Source organism: Primulina eburnea, chromosome 14, assembly GCF_022965805.1.
Source record: "Primulina eburnea isolate SZY01 chromosome 14, ASM2296580v1, whole genome shotgun sequence".
Taxonomy (NCBI): domain Eukaryota; kingdom Viridiplantae; phylum Streptophyta; class Magnoliopsida; order Lamiales; family Gesneriaceae; genus Primulina; species Primulina eburnea.
The window spans coordinates 2388538-2411021 of NC_133114.1; the positions used below are offsets into that span (position 1 = coordinate 2388538).

The window sequence follows — 22484 nt, forward strand, 5'->3', positions numbered from 1 at the left end:
TTTGTTTATCAGTTTAATTATGAACGAGGCAATTTCAGTTATTTTTAAAAAGAAAATTTTTAATTTTCCGCAAATTTTCAAGCTAGCAGTTTCGGGTCTTCACAATTATTATTATTATTATTATTATTATCTATTTAAAAATAATTTTTTGTGATTGTATAGTAATGTATGACAAATTTAATTCCAAAAAAAATACACTGTATAGCATATTATGTAAGATGTTGAATTTTAGAATTTCTTAACCATTACTAAAATATTTACTATTTGTATAAATTTGATAGAGACGGTATAGAATATGTAATAATTTGATTTTTATTTTTTTTTAAATTCCAGCATAGTGTGCAAGAATGGAGCCCCATGTGGGTAGTACAGCACGGGTGTGTTCTTCTATTTTTAATATTTTGCATTGAGATTTTAGCCCAACCGAACCTAAAAAATTTAATTTTTATTTATTTATCCCCATTATATAAGTAGAAAAAGAAACACAAAGCCTATAAAAATTACCAGACTTATATGTTTTTTTTAAAAAAATTTGTCCCTTTTTTTACCAGACTACGTGTCTGCTTGAAATTGTTCATGACATTGATTTTTACGTAAAACTTGCAGAGTAATTTGTTTAGAATGTTATTCGGAAAGATGGATTTCAATAAAAAAATACCAAAAATGAAAAAAAAAAATACAAGTTACTAAAATACAAATCCACTTAACATGGCAAAAAAATGAAAAAAAAAAAATACGCAAGTTACATAACTAAATTGTAAATGCACCGTTAACATGACGAAATCGAAAGAAAAACATTCAAGTTACATTATTAAATAGCAAATGTGTTGTTAACATGACCAAAAATTTTAAAAAACATACAAGTTACAAGACTAAATATGTAAATTTATTGTTGATAAGATCAAATGTGAAAAAAAAATGTAAATTACAAAACTAAGAACACAATTTTTTCCTATTTTTATAAGGTTTTAGGTATTTTCTCTTTTACTTGTCACGTTTTCCTTTCTTGAACATTTTCGTGACGAAAACATCATTACCTGTTATGAATAGAAAAAAACATTTGTATGAACTTACATCAAAGATATTTATTACAATGTCAAATAACATCAAAGGTCTTGGTTTCAGAAGACGGGATGTCTATTGTTTTTTTCACACAGAGAACTAATTGGGTTATTCCGAGTGGAACGAATGGGGCACACGTTGGAAAAATCGGTTTGTTTCCGAGCCGTTTTGTTGGAAATAACAAGAGCATCTCTAAATACTAAAGTTTATTTAAAACTGAATTTTCATGATAGCAGCTATATTTGACTGTGAATGGCCCCCGCCAGTCCACTATAAAAGGCCACTCATTATCTTCATTTGCTCCACACAAACACACACCATTTCACACACAAACACACATAGAAATGGCACCAACAGTTCCTCTTGTTAAAGACCTTGCCCAGTTTCCCGACCTGAAATCCATCCCTTCTCAATTCACTTTCATTAATGATTCGAAAGGCTCGAATTCTGATTCGCTCCCAATCGTCGATTTTTCCATGCTCGTCTCGGATAATGCTGATCAACGGTCCAAATCCCTTTTGGATCTTGGCAAAGCATGTGAAGATTGGGGATTTTTTGTGGTATGCTTCTGGAAACAAATTCACTTGGATTATCTTTTATAATAAAATGAGTCATATATATAGTACTCATTTATATATATTTTTTGAATTATAATTTAACTGATTTAAAAAAAAAATTTCAAACAATTTAATTCAGGTTACTTTAAGCTTGACTATATAAATATATTATGGCAAAAACTTGTGTGAGACGGTCTCACGGGTCTTATTTTGTGAGACGGATATCTTATTTGGGTTATTCATGATAAAGTATTACTTTTTATGCTAAGAGTATTATTTTTTATTGTGAATATCGGTAGGGTAGACTCGTCTCACATATAAAAATTCGTGAGCCGTCTCACAAGAGATCTACTTATATATTAACCTTGTTAATCAAATTGTATTTCAACAGTGAAGTTATACTAATTTAGCAAAATATCACATTATTTTTAGAATAACCGGTTTCTGAAAAAGAGTCTAATTAAGATATTTTTCTCAAATTTATTGTTGTTCTCAAACCAAGTCCATAAAAGATATTGCCGACAAATAATCAAATTTTGAATTGTGGGTTTATATGAAATGATTTTTGTAAATATTAATTTTTATTTATTTATTTATTTTAACAGATAATTTTCATATTAAGTTTAATACTAAAAGTTCTTACTTTTTCAAAAAATCCTCGCAGCTGATAAATCATGGGATCCCAGAAACTCTGATGAAGGCCATAATCGACGCAAGTTTGGAGTTTTTCGACTTACCGGAGGACGAAAAGCGGCGGTACGAGGCTAAGAGTGCGTCGGATCCCATAAAATCCGGCAGCGGCACAGCAAACGCCGCAAACCACAAGATTCTCTTGTGGAGGGATTTCATGAAATCCTATGTTCATCCCAGCTTTTACTGTCCGGAGAAACCACAACATCTACGGTAATAAATTTATAATTTGTTGGTTGGATGTAATCATGGATCTCATCTCTGGTTGATACATGTATGATGCGTTAATTGTTATCCAGGGACATTGTGTCCGAATATTCCGAAAATAGTCGAGGGGTTCTGAGAAAACTCCTCCAGGGAATCTCTGAAAACCTGGAATTGGAGCCAGGATCCATGGATGAAGCTCTGAACCTGGATTCTTGCTTTCAGTTGTATGCTGCAAATTTTTACCCGCCATGCCCGCAGCCTGATCTAGCAATCGGGATCCCGCCGCACACTGATCATGGTCTTCTTACATTTCTGATTCACAATGGAGTTGCTGGCCTTCAAATACAGCACAACGGACAGTGGTTCCACACCAACTCTCCGAAAAATTCTATTTTGGTTAACACAGCAGATCATCTCGAGGTAAATTCTTCGTTCAAATTCATATATGTTTGCGAATAATCAATAAAATAGTGCAACAAGTTAGCATCATGTTTTTTTTTCTATTTTTCTAACAAGATATTTAGCAACGGAAGATACAAAAGTGTGAAGCATCGGGCTGTAGTGAACACTGAAGCGACCAGGATTTCAGTGGTCCTCGCCAATGGTCCAGCACCGGATGTAATCGTGAGCCCGTCCCCAGAATTGGTGAAACGCGACGGCCGTGCCTTATATGGTCCGATGAAATACATAGAATATGTGGAGACGATGTTAAGCAATCGATATGACGGCAAAGGGAACTTGGAATGCTTGAAAATCCAAGCTAACCATGAATAGACAATTATGTATCTTCTATAGTTAATTACGATGCTCAATAATTACTATGGGATATATGTATTACACGTTTGTATTAAATTATAGTGACCGCTTACAACATATATTGTAACGATCATGGTCTATCTCGATCTTGGGCTCCCTCGGAGGCTTTGTCTCATCTTGGGTTTCCACTGGGGCTTTTTCCCTCACGGACTTTCCCATGCGTCGTTACTCATAGAACTTCTCCAGCCCATGCACTGGAGCTTTTATCTTCCCAGGATTCGAACCCAAGACCTCCTGGACATATAAGTAATGGCTAAACAATCATGATACCAGTTGAGCTAATTGTGATACCCTTGTCTCACATCTTAAAAATGAAAGATTTAAAATGAATTTATAATCGGCTACAATGTACTTTTATAACAACTTGGGTTAATCATTTTCATAAAGCGATGGCGAATACGAAGTAGTTGCTATAGGAGCTCATTGTGCAGTCACGCAGGCGCGAGACCGGGCTTGGGGCGTGACATATATGGTATTTTCTTTGCATATTTCTCAATAAATACTAGATCAGGGGCGGAGCCAGGATCTTGGTTCAGTGTAGGCAACAATATATTATAATTAATAAAGAAAAAAAAACAATGATTAATCGACATCTAAAAATAATGTGTCATAAAGTTTGAACACAAATTACGCACAGCTAGTAGCATTGAAAACAATTGAATGATCGACAAACATTGAACGAAAAAACGAACCTAAAATTTGGTAACATTTTGGATTTTTTAGAGATTATGAAAGATGAAAGCAATAATTAAAATGAATTTGAATGATTGTTAATCAAAGTATATGACGTTCATGTCTCGAGAAGAGAAAACACATTAAGGAGGCTATATAGTATATACTTGGATACTAATAACATGTAAAAAATGGAGTCTAAAATTTGGGTTTACAAAATATTAAAAAAAAATTGGATCAGTATAGACAACTAAACATATAATAATAACTTACACAAATTAAAAATTTAGACATAAATAAATATATATATATATATACACATAAACATATAAAAAAAAAATTTGGCCCAGTGTAGGCACAAGCCCACACTGGGCTGAGCTGGCTCCGCCAGTGTTAACTAGATAATTCATATCATAAATATATTGTAGCTTGTCTTATTTTTTTATTTGAAATATTGAAGATTTATGATTAATTTTTAAAAAAATACATAGGAATCTTTATGTGTGTAAAATTTAAAATTATGTGAAATATTTTTTAAAAAAATTATCTTATCAAACAGATTAAGTTCATCTGCGATCAACTAACAACAGTTACGTCACAGTAGCCATAGAGGACTGAAACAATATGGTCAAATTCAACAATGCTTTTGACTATATGGAGCCCACAATAAATGAAACTTTATTAGATATTAGGAATGCAAGGTTAGTTTTTCGGATTGGTTCAATCAATATTTGATTTGTATTTGAAGTTATAGAACTCAAGTCGAATTCGAACCAAAATTATTTTGTTCGATAATTTGGAAGTTGTTCATGAGTCTTAATATTTTATCAATATAATATATTTACATATTAAACAAATGGAAATGTCAAATATTTCTAGATTTCGAACATTCGTTCTCAAATCTTAATGTTAGAATAATAATTCGAATATTTTGAGCCGAACTCGAGCTAAAAAATTTAAAATTTTCGAGTATTTTCGAGTTTCGAATTGAGTTTGAACTCAAATATACTTAATTCGAGTATTAAATTCTTTTTAATAGTCAGCTCGATTGTGATACCCTTGTCTCACATCTTAAAAATGAAAGATTTAAAATGAGTTTAGAATGACTTACAATGGATTTTTATAGCGACTTGGCTAATCATTTTCGTAAAACGAGGACGAATACGAAGTAGTTGTTATAGGGTCCATTGTGCAGTCACGTAAGTGCGGGCCCGGACTTGAGGCGTGACAAATTTCTTTTTAGTCTCCATGAAAAAATGTTTGTACTCCTTAACCCAACGTGTTTTAACATTTAATCTCCCGTATAGGCTAAAATTAAAATAGTTAAAAATTAATTAATCATCAAAATTATTTTCTAACTTTATATTTATATTATTTAGGAACAAAAAATATTATTACAAGTTAAATTTAATCATTAAAAAAACATTATGATATATATTTTCGTATTAAACATATCATAATATAATAAATTATGCTATCGATTCGTAAATAAATGCTCAAATTAAAATATTTTTTAACTGTATAAAGAAATCAATTAAATCAATTCAGCTGGAGTAGTTATTGCGTGCCATTAAAAAAAACAGAATTTGTACCACAAACAAAAATAAATAAAATATTTGTTATTTACACTCAATTAATCTCTAATCTTAGTTCTTAATATTTTATAATTAAAATAATTTATTTTTATTGTGATATGATTAATATAAAATATATAATTATGATTTTTCTTTTGTTATGTAAATTAATATATTTTAACTTTATGCTAATATTTTTTTATTCTTAAATATTATTAAATAAAGTTAGAAAATAATTTTTATGATTTATTAATTTTTAAATATTTTTTTTGACTAAAATAAAAAAAATGTAATTTGAAGGAAGTCCAGTCCCCATTGGACCCGTCGTGCCCCGGAGCAAGACATGTCTAAATGTGAGGAGGGGTGGGTCCCAAGTTCAGCCAGACCTACTTAGTTTTTATCTTTACATATATTATTAGGCTACGTTTGGTTGTAATATAAAATTATGAAATGATTAAGAGATAAAAAGAACGATTAAAATAGAAATATAATATATAATGATAAAATAAAATTATGTTTGGTAGGATTGTTAAGAATGAGATAATTAAGAATCTTTTGATGAATTGACAAAATTGACCTTACACTTTTGCGGCGGCGGCTGTCGGCCGAAGGGCGGTGGTCGGCGGTTGGGGTTGCCGTGGTGCAACGGTGATCGGAGGACGGTGGCGGCCGGCGGTGGTTGGCCGGAGGTCGGGGGTCTTCGACGGCGGGTCGGTGGTCGGCCGAAGGAGGGGTGGTCGGCCGGCGAGTGCGGCGGTTGTTGGCGGCGACGGGGGTGGTCGGTGGAGAGAAGTGGTGGTGAGTTTGGATATAGGAGAAGGATAAAATTGGAAAAATATGATGAATTAAAAATTAGATAAATAATCCTAGGGGGTGAGGAGTGATTATTTTATCACAGTTAGGGGGCGTTTGGTAGGGGTGATTAGGTGAGTTTATTTTTTTTAACCCACCTAATCACATGTTTGGTACGGTGATTATTTAACCAAGTCTATCCCTCATATGAATGATTAGGTTATATTAGGTAGGTTAAAATATTACATCCTCACCCCCTAGGATTATTTATCTCACTAATACATCCTATTTTTCCAATTTTACCCTTTTCCTAAATCCAAACTCACCATCACTTCCTTCCACCGACCGCCCACCGCCAACCCCTGCCGCCGGCCGACAGCCGCCGCCGCCACTTCCGGCCGATCGCCACCACCTCCGTCCGACCGTCGCCACCTCTTCCGGCCGACTGCCGCCTCTTCCGACCGATCGCCACAACCTCCGGCCAACTGCCGCCGCCCCTTACAGCCTACCACTGCCGTCGCTTCCGGCCGACCACCCACCGCTCAGGCCGATCGCCGACACTTCCGACCGGGCGACCGCCGCCGCCACACAAATGGAAGGACAATTTTGTCAATTCATCAAAAAATTATTAATTATCACATTCTTATCCATCATACCAAACACAATATTATTTTATCATTATATATTATATTTCTACTTCAATCATTCTTTTTATCATTTCTCTCTTAATCATTTCATTATCCTATCCTTCAAACCAAACGCAGTCTAATATAAAATAATCATTTATAAGAGGGATTGACTTGGTTAAATAAAAATCCAACCAAATATGGGATTAGATGAGTTAAAAATCCATAAACACACCTAATCCTTCGTACCAAACGTAGCCTTAGAAACACATTTACATAGAACATGATTGTGTTCCTTGTTGCACTATCCGGTTTGGTTTATGTTACATCGAGTATGCTACAATTAATATGATTTAATATAAGATGTTCATATAATCATCTTGTGACTCTCGCATATTTTTATTTTGAATTCAGATTATCATATAAACATCTTACGTAAAAATACAAGAAGTTATATATAGGAAGTAACATTCTCAGTGTACAATAGACCAAGCCAGATTGTCTCTAGTTTCTTAGCCTGATTCGGAAATTGTGAACAAAGTCGACGCACAAATTGAAGGCTTCGAATTGAATCTTAACACGGTTAAGAGTTCCTTTTATATGAGTGCCAATATCATCTTACATTTATACCATGCATGAAGTGCACAATCCCTTGGTACGAAAGTGACCTATTCTCAACTCCAACACACCACAAATGGCCTTGCAGTTCCAAATCCCCTTTCATCCCTGCTGTCTCCCATACAAACTTGAACAGGCCAAGAGCCTTATCCAGTTGCTTCACCCCATTCAAACGACATTCTCCTCATCTGATGTTATAATGATACCATATACAAGCACAATTTACCGCTGCAATCATAGGTATGCACGCCTCCACAAACTTCCACATCGATATCTTTAACACAGCCATAGAGGTTATACAGCAGGAGGGTAAATAAACATCGAGAGGAGTGACCCAGTGCCATCTTCAACTTCTTCGATCTGCACCAAATATTCCTGGTGTCGAGTCTCTTCGTATCCAATGTTCTTATCTATCAGCACGTCTCTGATCTGATAGAGCCCTTCTTTCATCACCTCAAGTTTGGAAACATGGAAAGACGATTCCTTTTCATCACCAAGACAGTACGTTAATGAGATCAATGGACATCTCAAGAAGATCCTCCCATTTGTGAGATTCGATGGAATCAGGGACGTATCCAGGAAAATAATCTGAGACTGGGCTGAATGCCAGTTACGACGGACAGAGATCTAAGCGTCCCTACTAGCGACGACTCTTCCAAGATCGGCGACGGTATTGATTAAACCGTCGCTATATTAGAACTAAATCGTCGTGATTTTTGCGACGGATTGATTAAAACCGTCGCTAAGCCATCTTTTTTTTTTAGTGAGGGCTATGGGCTAAAATTTTTAATAAATTCAAAAATTTTAGTGACGGATGTAGTAAAACCGTCGCTAATCTATCCATATTTTTTAATAGGCCCAAAAATCTAGTCTGGGGTGGCTCCGTCCCTGGATGGAATCGACCCTTTGTTTTATAGGCATGTGTGTCTTATTCTGAACTTATTCCTTGATCTTTTATCACGATTGTGGGCACTTGATTAACTCTCTTGCACAATCGATGGTCAATTCATATGGGCTTTTTACATTTTATCCAAATGTTCATTGGGCTTTTACTTTGGGCCTAAAATTGGATTTCTGTATAGCAAATCCCCTTTAGTCAATTTGACCTTATAGACCAATTTGACTATATAATATGCAACTCAAGCTCAATTCTTGTTTGAGACCCAATAAGGATATTTAAATCGTGGTCCCAACACTTTTTCTCACCGTCATGAATTACCTTATTCAACAAGTTCAAAACATTCCTTCATATTCCAGCATCTTCCTCTAACTTTCTGGATATCACTATCTGATTTGGTAACTCAGTTGCTTTGAAAAATAATATGTTTTAAGCACTCTCCTTTCTCTAAAAGTGTGTTTGGCAACGAGGATTTGGGAGGATTTTATGGGATTTGGAGTTCAAAATCCTATTTTTACTGTTTGGGAAGGTGATTCAAAAAAAGAATTCGGATTTGTTTAGAATTTTATGGGATTTCATGAGATTTCAATGAGTATATCCAAATCCCATCAAATTTGATAAGATTTGGTGGGATTTGAATTTTAAAAACATACAATTACTCTTTTATCCAATGAAATTGATTTGCGAAAGTCAGCATGATTCACACAAACTTCATGAAATTGATTTGCGAAAGTCAGCATGATTCACACAAACTTCACTGCACTTTTGGTGGTTTTGTTAATATGCTTTTTTTCCTCCACCACCAGGCCTTTCTCTCTTTTTTTTAAGCTTTTGTTTAAATTTTATAAGTTCTGTGTGTTATTTACTAATTAATATATTAAAAATTATAGTAATTACCAAAGCTTCTTTTTACGTTTAATAATTAATTTCATGTTAAAGTTTAAAGTTTGACTACGTTAATTTTGTGTGTTTTTTTTACTGAATTTATTGATGTTTTAGATTGTTTTGGTTTCTTTATTGATAATTTTTCTGGATTTAAATTTTCATATTTTGAATTTGTTTGATGATTTTTTAATTATTATTTTATGTGCACTATGATTAATAAATAATAATTAATTTTTGAATTTACATACACAAATAATAGAGAAGAATTATTAATTTCTAAATTTTTTTGGGTTATTTATGTTTAGATGATTTCTAAGTGTAGCTCAGTATAATTGTAAAACTCCAAACTCGAATCCTTTTTTCTCCAAACAAGAAATTGATTTTAAATACCATTTTTAAATTTTAAACCAAAAACCAAATAAAATTTCAAATACTTGAATTTCCAAATAATTCATATTTTGAAAGAACCAAACACATTGTAAATGTATGATTAAATAAATATCAATCTTTTACTCTTAATTTCCTTCTTTTGCAAATCATGTTCGATTTTTGCCCTACACATCCATCTTTTTATCTCCAATTCACTAGGATTTCATATTCTTGCAATAACTATTGTGTCACTCCCATGGTTCGCCGGAACGGTTGCGGTGCTTGGAACGGCAACTACCGTTTCAGTTCCAATGTTATGTTGCGGAACGCTTGTATAAAAAAATTAATAAATTCATAAAATTGGTAAAAAAAAAAATTAAATATAAATTAATTCATACTAAAAAATAAAATATACGAAGTTATTACAAATTAATATATCAATACAAAACTATTTTACAATAATAGCATAATAAGAAATGCACACTAAAAATTATAACATACCAAAGTTAATATCATGAAGAGTGACGCGGAAGAGCGAGATCTGGCGCATATGCGCGCCACATTCTGCCGAAAAACTCATTTAGAGTATTTGTTCACTTCAACTCTTTCGTGGATGTTTGACAAAGATTTATTTTCTGAAAAAAAAAATTTCTCAACACTTCCTCTCTGAAGTGATAATTTACCAGATTCTTCATTATCTTTAATTTCATGAATCTCATCCTCTGATATTTGATTCTTTTCTTCATCGTTATCAATGTTTCTCTCTCTTTCTTGAAAGCATTGTCCCACCGGGTGTGACAGAAATATTTGCACGTGATATCAAGCACAAGATCATTCCAAGTGAAATCTGAATTCTAAAACAAAAGACATGAACCTAGAATTGATTCACAAAAACTATGAAATTGAAGGAAAAATCATGAATGTTAGGATCAGGTTAGAATTTATAGAGGAATGGATAAAATCTTCTAAAACTTGATAAATAATGTGATCGGTCTTTATATGATTAGATATACAAGACCTATTTTCCAAACACTCGAAAAACAGTCGACACAAATAATGTGGAAAATGGTCCAAGGGTTCTTATGGTACTGTTATACTCAAATATGGCAAGTCAACAAAATAAATAAGTGTGGTAAAGAAATGATACAAGGAGTTTTATGGATGTTCAGATACTCAAGCTCTTACATTACTCCTTCATCCATTTAAAAAAGATTTTACTAGAAGTATTTGATTTTATAATTCTTTGTAATAATCCGCTTCAACCTTAGGACTTATCCATTACCTAAGTCAGAGCTTTTAGTTGATTCTTACAAATTCTTTAAACACACATTCAAACAACCAATAAAACACAAATATTTAGAAATAATGAATCCTCATATTCAAATTGTCGAACAACTCTTCAAACTTTCTATCCAGAAATAATTATTTTAGGTTGCATGTTAATGCACTTGATACTCTTGCTTAACGCTTTATTTAGGTTTCGGATATAACAGAAATGTTGATCTTTATGTTGAGTAGGATCCATGCATGTTGGTAAAAAGATCGGAAAGTCACTCAATGGAAGTGATTATTTTCTAGTAGCAAACTTGCTAGTCATCCAATTTTAAAATTCAAATTCTCGGAAAATTATGTTGCTTACCTTGTAAAACTTTGTACACAAAAGTTTTAGATCATGATGAATGGAGTCTGCTCGAAATATATCAGCCGCACTTCGAATCGGAATCACCATCACACGCTGCAATGTTAGCGCGTGTACTACACACACCGCCCCGATGACTAGAATTTTCATGTCCGAAGGTTTCTGCACTTTTTCTAGACTATAATTTCAAATTTCAAAGCTTTCAGAATGGTCTAAGAATTTGAATGAATTTTTGGCGGAAAAACAAAATCAATTTCCACAGTTTTGACATGGTTAACTTCGATTTTGAGGCTTCTGGATTTCAATCATGCATAATATTTTTGAAATTAAGTATATAAAAGAAAATGTTGAACATGATGCCAAGTATGCTCAAGTTTTAGTCATGGCAAGAAACAGTAGCGAAAGTCTTTTTTTCTGGGCCAGAAATAGCCATAGTAGACCAACCTGAAAATATATGATCTGGACAAATGAGTTTAGAATTTGAAAAAACTTTCTAAACAATAGTTATAGAACTTTACAAAACACACATACTGTGAAAATTTCAGAATTATTGGAATTAATTTCAAATTATTATGATTTTTCTCGCAATTTTAAAGTTGTGTCCAAGTACCAAATTTAATCAAAATCTGAACTTAAACAAATCAATTATCGAGGAATCATAATAACACATGAATTATCATAAAAATTGATGAATATAGGAATATTGAAGCAATTGGATTTTTGAAGCAAATCAATGAGTAAGATGAGAATGTGAGGTTTATTGTCTATATTTAAATTGAACTATTTGGCATTTGACCTGGAATTTATCGTAATTCTCTCACTATTAAATTTCCATAAATTGAAATATATTGAATAAATTTAATTATACATGATTGCCTTGATTTATCTTTGACTGTATAATGAAACTGATTATTGGTAAAATAAATGAGATATGATTGAAATGAACGACTGAATGGAGATTGGATAACGGTAATTGAACCGGATTTCTAGTCCACTGGACAATTTGGTTTAGGCCCGAAAAATGAGTCCAATGAACAACGAGTTTAAATCCGGGTATATGATTCATTTGAACAATGTGACTTGGATATGAAATCGTAAGTTCACCTTGGCTCATACTAATCAATTGTAATTTGTACAGATTCTACATGAGTATGTGCGGAAAAGTGCTACACTGAATAATAGTGAGAGCCACTTCTTTAGCCTGCATATCCATTCAAGAATACGGATAGTCATGACATGATATGTCGTTGTCTCTTTCATTTCAAAATCGTCTAACCTATTGATCAAAGTCGGGATATCATAATGAATGATATATATATATATATATATATATATATAATATCCCGACTTAACCTATGTTTCTTCTATTTAATATAAATTCCAGATACAAGAGAACCGGAGCCACGGAAGGAAAAAATGGGTTAATTCGATATATATATATATATATATATATATATATATAATATCCCGACTTAACCTATGTTTCTTCTATTTAATATAAATTCCAGATACAAGAGAACCGGAGCCACAACCAAAGGAAGGAAAAAATGGGTTAATTCGTTAGATTGTAATGTACTACATTGTAAAATAAAATAAAGTATGATTGTGTAGAGAAGCTTTCGTTTGACACCATGCCATTAAATTTAAATAAATTGTAGTAACGCTTCCTCTATTATAATTATATTATATTATGCGTTCATCATTTGGGCTCCCCACAAAAACGATTGAGTAGATGACAGAAGCCCTTGATGATCTTATAGATGTTATTTGAAGTGAGGACAGTTGAGCAATAATTAATATTGCGATGAGCTTGAAAAATTTTCTTTGAATGTGTGTTGTATTTTTTCGTATCTTGTGAATTTCTTCTTGACATTCTCTACTTATAATGCTCTTTTGCATTTTTCCATTTAACATTTCGTAGCTCAATAATGCAAAATTAATGTTGTCGCTATCATTTCTTGATTCATCATACACTACAATTAATAGACAATTTGGCATTTTTACCAAATGCGTAAGAAAACGGTTGCTGACAACGAAAAGTAAACAGCTCTATGATATGTCTTTTAAGGAAAAGATTATGATCTTCTGATATTTTGTTTGTCGCGCATGATCAGTCTACTAATTTTCTGATAAAATATGTGAGATCTTTGTAAAACATGTGACTTATATATGAAGATATTTTATTCAACCGTTTTCAAATGTATTTCGATAAGTTGAACGATTGAGTATTCCTTATGCCACAGACTTGTAAACTCGAGCGGTTGAGTAGAGTAAATAAGATAATAAGACTTAAACGGTAGGATAACTTTGCATCTTGCGTCCGATTGAATGATTTCTTCTAAATATTTAGTAGCGCGATCAAGTACTTGTTATACATTGCAAAAATACAACTTGATCTAGTACAATAAGTTATTATTTGTTATCACCAAAACTAAGAGATATAATAATAAGCAATAATAAAAATAATTTTTCTATTATGAAATGAAATAAACATTGTTATTTTATATAGAAAAGATGAAACTAAAACTTGAATTAGAAGTTAGAAACATCTAGAATTTGAACGATGAAATTGATAAGCTAGAACTAAATCTGCAGAGAACTATGTATTTGTTTTGTTGATGACGCATTTGGTGTCTTTTCCGAATTTCAATTTTCCATATTTCATCACGATTTTGGAGAGTTAATACTTTCTTGCACGATTAATAGCCAACAGCCTGTGCCAATATATCAGCCTTTTACATTTCTACCCAAATATTCATCGGGCTTTTATTTTGGGCCTAAAATTTAGATTTGGTTACAACAGTTACTCTTAACATATTTTGATAATATACATTTGATAAATACATTTTTAGAAGGATAAAACATCTTTAGTAAGAGGTGTGATAGTTTTAATTTAATGATAAAATATACTATAAATTACTTAATTACTCCCATTTATAAGAATCCAAAACTCTATCTTCTCTCATTTCATTTGGTATCTCTTTGTTTAAATAATTTAAATGCATTTAAGTTAATGTTAAATATTTATTAAATACATACATATATACAAATATATAGATACATATATATACACACACAAATAGTTACTAGGCCTCTTGATATGAAAAAAATTATAAAAAAATAAAGAAAAAGGCAAAAATCAAATTTGACCGATGATCCCTTTGAAAAAAGAAAAGAAATTGTTTAAATAATTTCCAAAATAAGACGAAAGAAACGAGAATTATTCTCTAGGACCATATATATACATACATATATATATATATATATATATATATATATATATATATCGTAATTTAAGAATTGAAATATGGAATTACAAGATCTTGATAACAATTAAATATAAGTTTTTGTGATAGAGTTAATTTTGTCATTACATGTCAATATATAAATTTAATCACTTCTGTTAAAATCATACCAAACATTCAACATATTATCTTATCATTATATTTATCCTTATACTGTATATCCCTTACTTATCATATCATATGTATCATACTGTACCTTAATTGATAATTACAGAAAATGAAGATTTGCATGCTAACTAAGGGCTCATTAATTAAGATACAAATAATAAATAAATATATGCAAAAGGTTATAACACGAAAGAGTAAGTCTCTTGTAAGACGATCTTACGAATCTTTATCTGTGAGACAGGTCAAACCTATCAATATTTACAATAAAAAGCAATATTTTTAGCATAAAAAATAATACTTTTTCATGAATGATCCAAATAAGAGATTCGTCTCACATAATATGATATATGAGACCATCTCATATAAGTTTTTGTCAACGGGAAAAGACAGAAAATATAGGCCATAAATAATAACTATAATTCATGAAGCAAATCCAACCGTCCAATATTGTGATCAAGTCACCGCCGTTAGTACATCCACAAGGTGATTCTCATTCACCGTTGGATGGACTCAGATTCGCGCGAATAAAGAAATCGGCGGTGGTATAAAGGGTCTCGTGCGTCCAACTGTACAGTAGTAATACATTTTGAACTGTACCATACAGCAGGATAAGTACCGCACTGCTTTACGCTCTCCAATTTGGAGAAGACTCCGTTGTTTGTTCTACCAATTTTCTTTCAGGAGATTTTCTTAAATAGCCTCGATGAATTTATTATAAGTTAATTTCCGAATGGTTGCTTGAATGTCTGTAAATATACCCAAATATGTAGTCTTCATCCCTTTTCAGCCATGTGGATCTCAAGCTTTTTATTTTTCCTGATTTTCTCCGGGAGAGATTTTGGGGATTTGAATCAGGATTTTTCTAGGGTTTCTTCTCTGCATTGATTATCGTAATAAATTACAGATTGTTTTTCAAACCGAAGGATCGGTTTTATGAGTACAACATCTCGACCGTTTCGGTGAATGCGTCGCAGGAAAAAATACAGAAACGTTGTACATGTGGTAAGAAAGAGATCTTGGGACTTTTTTAGTTGATTTTTGAAGGAAACTGTCGTTTTTAAATTTTTTTTATTCAGGATTGTCGGCTCGATTGCATTAGGTTTTGATGATAAAATTGCAGGATATTACATAAATTAGGGGTGCTTATCGGTTGCTACCTTAACTTCAGTGGTTGATTACGTTTAGATTGATCGGGATTGGGGAAAAGTAGGTGAAGGGAGACTTCTGCTGATTGTTTGAGTTCGGAGATAAGTATTTTTAATATATTCAGCTAATAGTGAGATTTACTTTGATTTTTAAGGTGCTTATGATCTCACAAACTTCGAAAAAGTTAGAAGTTTAGATTTTTTGATGGATTTCCTTGGGAAGAAGAGGAAAGGGGTCGAGATCTCAGCAGAATGTGAAAAGGTTTCTGAGGAACAAGCGCATTTGGCAATTCTTTGGTCACATTTGTCACTGGAAGATTATTCGAGAAGGAAAAAGAAGTGCAAGGAAGTAGTTGTCTCCAAAATTGTTGATTCAAGTCGAAGTGTTGTTAATGTAGTCGCCACTGCTCCAGCATGTGGGACATCAAGTTTGGAACATCCAGGTAGAGGTCTTAAGAGGAAGATTGGATGCATTGATTCATCAACTCGATTGGGTAGGAAGAAGAAGATTGACCAGGACTATGAATTGGCTGAAACATTAGGAAAGGGAAAGTTTGGGTCGGTGTTGTTGTGTAGGAGCAAGGCCACTGGGGAGGAGTTTGCTTGCAAGATTTTGCGTAAAGGGGAGGAGATTGTGCATCGGGAAGTGGAGATAATGCAGCATCTTTCGGGTCATCCCAGTGTTGTGACATTGAAAGCAGTATATGAAGATGCTGAATCTTTCCATCTAGTAATGGAACTTTGCTCTGGGGGACGTTTACTTGATCAGATGGCAAAATGTGGCTTGTATTCTGAGCAGAAGGCTGCTAACATAATAAAGGAACTGATGCTGGCCGTAAGATACTGCCATGAGATGGGGGTTGTTCACAGGGATATAAAGCCTGAGAATATCCTTCTAACAACTTCTGGACAAGTGAAACTCGCGGACTTTGGATTAGCTGTCAGAATTTTGGACGGTAATTTCAAAACACTCTCTTTATGATTCCTGTTCTGTGGGGGTAAAATGTGTTCTTTGTATTATGTAAGGTCTAAGGAATGCCCTTTTTTGTGTTGCTTGTGCTGAGAATTTGTGGCCAGCAGATTTTTACCTAGTTCAGTGTTTGAGCGGTCTCATAGTAAATTAAGGCTGTGTTTAGGTTAGTCCTTTCCATGTCAATACCATTTTGGTGATCATTGTGAAAATTAAAATGAACTTTTGAAGTTTTAGTGAGTTAAAAATTATACTTTTGCTTCAATTGTGTTAAGCTTTGATTTGGTAGTGGAGTCAACTTATTGAGTTATTCTACGGGTCTCTTTAACTTGATATGGACTTTTATTTTAGAATACTTGACCCGATCAGTCAGCAGGTCATTTCAAGGACGGTATACAATTTTTGGCTTTTCCTAATTTGTCCAGTATTTGCAAGTTCCTGTTTCCTACAATATATAGGATGCATCCTCTGAAGTAGATGTAAACTGAAACGTCCACTGCACGTTTTTCTTTAAAATGTACTAGAATTTTTTTCCCTAAATCATTTGGCCGAATCACATACATATATATAGAAATATTTTACACCGTTTAAAGATATACTTACCAACTAATTATTTGAAAATCCAAAACACAATTCGAAACATGAAATCGTAAACGTCAACCAAACCTAAACTTAACATTTTTTCAAAATAAAGCATAAACATCTTAATCTCTCAAAATCTCTCAAAAACATCATAAGTCATAAAATCTTTTTAAAGTAAACTTAAATCATAAACGTAATTGCGGAAAACTAGCGACGGTGGGTTGTGTGCACCTTCAGTCCAGCTAGTTCAACATTAAGTCCTCCATCAAAATCATGATCACCTGCATCGATCATACCTAGTGAGTCTATTGACCCAACAAACCTTAGCCATGATAACAAGTAATACATATATATTCACAAGCAACAGTGAAAGATACTTTTAATAAAATAGCTTTTCTGAACATAAACTTTAAACATTTTCCTTTCATCGTATATTTTTTCTTTTTATCATATACGTATACGTTTCCTTTTTTATTGAATTCAGAACCTCAGTTGTGACTTTCGTATTAGCTGTAGGTCGATAGATCCATCTACGTATAACCACGGTACCGGGCGGCGGGGATATCAGTGTCATTCTCACCCGTCAACTGAGCCTTGACCTTACACATCATCGTATCATCATATCATCGTAATAGTCACAATTAATTCACCTCCTTCAACCTTTCATATTTTCATCACTTATAAAAATTCATGCATATATAAAACATTTTTATTTTAAACCAAGCATGCAATATGTCTTTAGCATTAACATTTCATCATAAAATCCCATAAATATTCAAATTAAACATTTTAACATTCATTACAGCATTCAGGGCACTGCCAGGACGTCTAACAATTTTCAGGTGTAAAATGACCGTTTCGTCCATGAAACCCTAACTTTCTCAATTTATCCTTAGACTTTAAAACGACGACCCATTTCCATCTAAACTTAACATAACACCTTAAAATACACCCATAAATATTACTTAGACGTAAACTTAAGCTCCTCGACTAATTTCCCAATTCGTTTTTAAATTTAGACACACATCCCGGTTTTAATCCGAATGGACTCGAAAGTTAACCAAACCTTACCAACTTGAACCATAGCTTAACAACACCTAATCACACCCTATGCAACCCAACTCATGTCCCTCAGAACCCTTAGAGATGCCTAGACAGCTGCTGCACTTCCCTTGCCCTAGGTTCGAAACCCTAAATTGAACCAATCATTATTCCCTTCGTTCCTAGCCCTTGGCCGCCCCAACCAGCCCCTATGCCACCTTGCTAGGACCATGACCGAGCCCCTTGGACCTTCTTAGTCCAGCCCTTGCGAGCCATGCACGAGGACATGCATGGTTCACCCTACAACCCGCGGCCACGGCTAGGTTGTGTCCTAGCCGTGCGCCTTCCTTGACCAGCCATCCCCTAGCCCATCTAGGATCACGACTAGACCCTATTAGACCCCTTTGACATGTCCCTACAGCAACTAAGAGCCATGTCTTCCTAGGAAGCCAAGTTCGAAGACGAAACCCCTAGCCCATAGAACTCAAAATTTTTGTTCATATTACTACCCTATCTTGTCCAGCCTTTAAACATGCACCTAAGGGCCCTTAAACTTGTGGAAAAACATCTCTTCCCATAGCCCTACCATGGCAGCCCTTTTGTACAACATAAGCAAGAGTTTTTATACATAAGCAAGAGTTTTAAAAGATAAAAACTCTAGTTTATCATGTTTATGTTAGAAAAACGAAAATATATAAAGTGTATCATGTTTTTGGTGGAATAAAATATACTAATAAATAACTTAAACATAGTTTAGGTTTAAATAAATATCTCACAAATAATTTAAACATTAGTTAGGTAACTAAATTAACCCATAACTTTTATTTAAAATTTAAAATTCCATGATCAAGATAAGTTCCAATTTAAAAAGATTAATATTCTTTTTTCAAAAATTGCCATTTAAAATACTAAAAATCTTAAATTCAACTTAAATACTAATTAAATAAATTAATTAAGGCATAAAAATCATTATAAAATATTTCACAACAATTTCAAGGATTAATTCTTAATTTTAAAAAATTTACATTTTAAACGCTTAAAATCTTTTAAATCGCCTAATAAATTAAATTAAACTTTAAAATGTTAAAGTTCATAAATCATTTAAAATAAATAATTTCTTGACTTAAAATAAAATATAACATTCAATTTTTGCACCTTAATCGTCTCCAGTCTTCGTTCCCCTGTCCGACATCAAATAACCTTTAAAGCACAGTTTTATATATCCTAGTAGAAAATCCTATTTAAAACATATAAACATGCCTACTACATTTGGTTAATGCAATTAAAAAATACCTAAAAAATTTGATAACTTGCATGCATGTGGTTCACGTAGACCTTCAAATTTTCGGGACGTTACATGAACAATTCTTGCCGTGCAAGAATAAGTTAAGATAAATAACCTCTCTCCCTCACACACAGAACAATAGATGGTGTACACAGTAGTAGGACGGCTGCAGGTGCATTGTTTTTGAGCTAGAGAAGTTGGAGAAAAGGGAATAAGAAAGACTTGGACTTCTTTCAATTTGTCTGAGAGGATTGAACAAAAAAGAAAACAGGCAAAAAGAGTTGGCATCACTAGAACCAACTGGACATTTTTATTTTACTTGTATTTGGAAAGAAGTCTTAGCAGATAGTGAAAGGGTCCGTGATGGAGTAATTGGTTTCCTGCAACTTAGTTGACTAGTGTGGACTCGCTTTGGATACACTTTGTGTTTTAACAATAATTGGAAAGAACTTATGATGGAAAATTAATCCTGTGATAGTGATTGAAAAAGGAGCGAAATGATATTTTAAGATATTGGAACATTTATGCCAAGGCATTTTTCATTGCAGGTGTGAGCTTGACTGGAGTAGTTGTAAGTCCTGCCTATGTTGCTCCAGAAGTTCTCTTGGGTGATTACTCAGAGAAGGTTGATATCTGGAGTGCTGGCATCCAGCTTCACGCGCTTTTGGTTGGTATGCTTCCATTTAAAGGAGATTCCTTGGAAACTATGTTCGAGGCTATCAAGAAAGAAAAACTAGATTTTAGTGGTGGTATATGGGAAACAATATCTCAACCTGCTCGGGATCTGCTCTCTGGAATGTTGACACGAAGTATTTCGACGAGGTTCACTGCAAATGAAGTCTTAAGTAAGTGATCTTGTTTTACCATTCTTTCTTCGAGATTATGCTTTAGGTAAAATGGATAGTGTGTTGAGAGACGTAGATAACAAAGTATCAAGAACTCGTCATGTTACTTTATTTTTCAAATAAACTTAAATTTAATTAATTGGTTTAGACATGACATTGTTCCGTGTACTTTTTGCTTGTACATTCATGTATATATGGGACACAAGTTCGAGATAAGTGTTGAGTGAATCTTATAAAGTATATAGTTCATTTCATATTTTTGCGTTGGAAACTAATTTGAAGAGAAGTAAATTGAGGGTATCCCGTTCTGGATTTGTTTTTAAAACCCGTTTTTTGTTTTCTTATGCTCCTGAACTTGCTAGTGGCAACAGTCTAGAGATCCTTCTGCACAAAAATGAGTTCTGTTCTTACTAACTCGAAATATTTATCTCTTCTCCAGGACATCCGTGGATTTCATTCTACACAGAACCGATGATTAACACCCTAACTCTCAAAACAAAGATAAAGAACCATTCAAGATCCACTTCGAGACATCTAACATCCGATAGACTAGAGTCCGAGAGAGAGCGAATAATCTCCTTCAACACTCTTAGTGACGACTCTAATCCCGCTTTAGCTTCTGGTAGTTCTACTGAAATAGGTGAAGATGACGATGGACTGGTTGACAGTTCTAGCAGCGGCAATTTCACATGTTCGAATATCTGAGCCAAAAAGAAGCAGGATATGCAGCCCCTCGAGACCCATCCAGCAGGAGTGTTCCTCTAACTTGAAGAGTAGCAATCTCTGTAAAGCATTTTGACTACCGTGACCATAACCTGGTGATGCATCTCGCAGTTTTATATATTGCGGGATTAAGATAACTTATAAGTCGTACGCTGAGAGGCTGTGAATAGTCGTATCTTTGTCTGTGGGAATGTGATGAACTAACTTTGTACATAATTACTGAACTTGAACTTACCAAAATAACTGCTAATGATCATAATCTGTTTACTATCAACTTGGTTTGACATAGTGAACATGAGAAGATGACATAATGAAGTGTTTGTTTCTGTATCTTGGTACCTTTGATTGGTTGCTGGAATTTGACAAAAACTTGTGTTCGAGCAACATGTTATATGATATGCAACCAAGTGTGCTTTCAGGATTGACTGCCATAAATCTCGTACATATCGGGGATAGTTAACTAGAATCGGTCCGTTTTGATTGTTTTAATTTAAATTGATGAATTTCAAAATGTCAGCGGGTTGTTTTCAAAATGTCAGAGGATTGTTTTTGTTTGAATGGACAAAATTTAAGTGAATTTGAAATTCTTTCGATGTATTTAAACATCTTGGATGTTACTTGTGATGAATTAGATGAAAATTTTCTAAAATCAAATCGTTCTACTTGAATTAAATCCGTAAATACAAATGCAACCTTCTTAATTTTGTTAAATATTGTTTCCTCTAGATGCTTTCTTGATGTATTATAAATTAAGGATACACGAGAGGTCAGTCCAGCATAAGTAGTGAATTGTGATATAACCAAGACCAACTCGATTAACGATTACCCTATTTGAGTTTAGTTATTGTGGTAACTTCTTGTACAGTTGTACCGGAATTCGACTTAGCATAAATTTTTGTCATCACAAAATTAATTAACCAAACTAACATTAAAACAACAATCATTCTTTTTTTAAAACTTGATTAAGTCGAGGATTTTAAAGCTCAATTTTGTTGGTTTAGGTTCACGGGTTTTAAAACAATTTTTAAATATTTTGGTTATATATAAGCAAATTAATATTTTATTATAACAGGTA

At 33.3% G+C, this 22484-nt stretch overlaps 3 protein-coding genes across 3 annotated transcripts in view; all 3 read left to right on the forward strand.

The window, feature by feature from the left end:
- LOC140811770 (guanosine nucleotide diphosphate dissociation inhibitor At5g09550) overlaps positions 1–22484 on the forward strand; it is an 89049-nt gene that overhangs the window by 5557 nt on the left and 61008 nt on the right. The gene's annotated exons all lie outside the window — the stretch shown is intronic.
- On the forward strand, positions 1371–3412 carry LOC140811772 (2-oxoglutarate-dependent dioxygenase 19-like). Its single transcript, XM_073169841.1, has 4 exons — positions 1371–1622; positions 2284–2522; positions 2609–2936; positions 3033–3412. The coding sequence occupies exons 1-4, from the start codon at positions 1407–1409 to the stop codon at positions 3288–3290; spliced, it is 1041 nt and encodes a 346-aa protein (XP_073025942.1). The 5' UTR covers positions 1371–1406; the 3' UTR covers positions 3291–3412.
- On the forward strand, positions 15500–21739 carry LOC140811707 (serine/threonine-protein kinase PEPKR2-like). Its single transcript, XM_073169759.1, is given in 4 exon segments — positions 15500–16919; positions 20390–20686; positions 21126–21352; positions 21354–21739. Coding segments are annotated over 4 exon segments (1407 nt in total). The 5' UTR covers positions 15500–16168; the 3' UTR covers positions 21486–21739.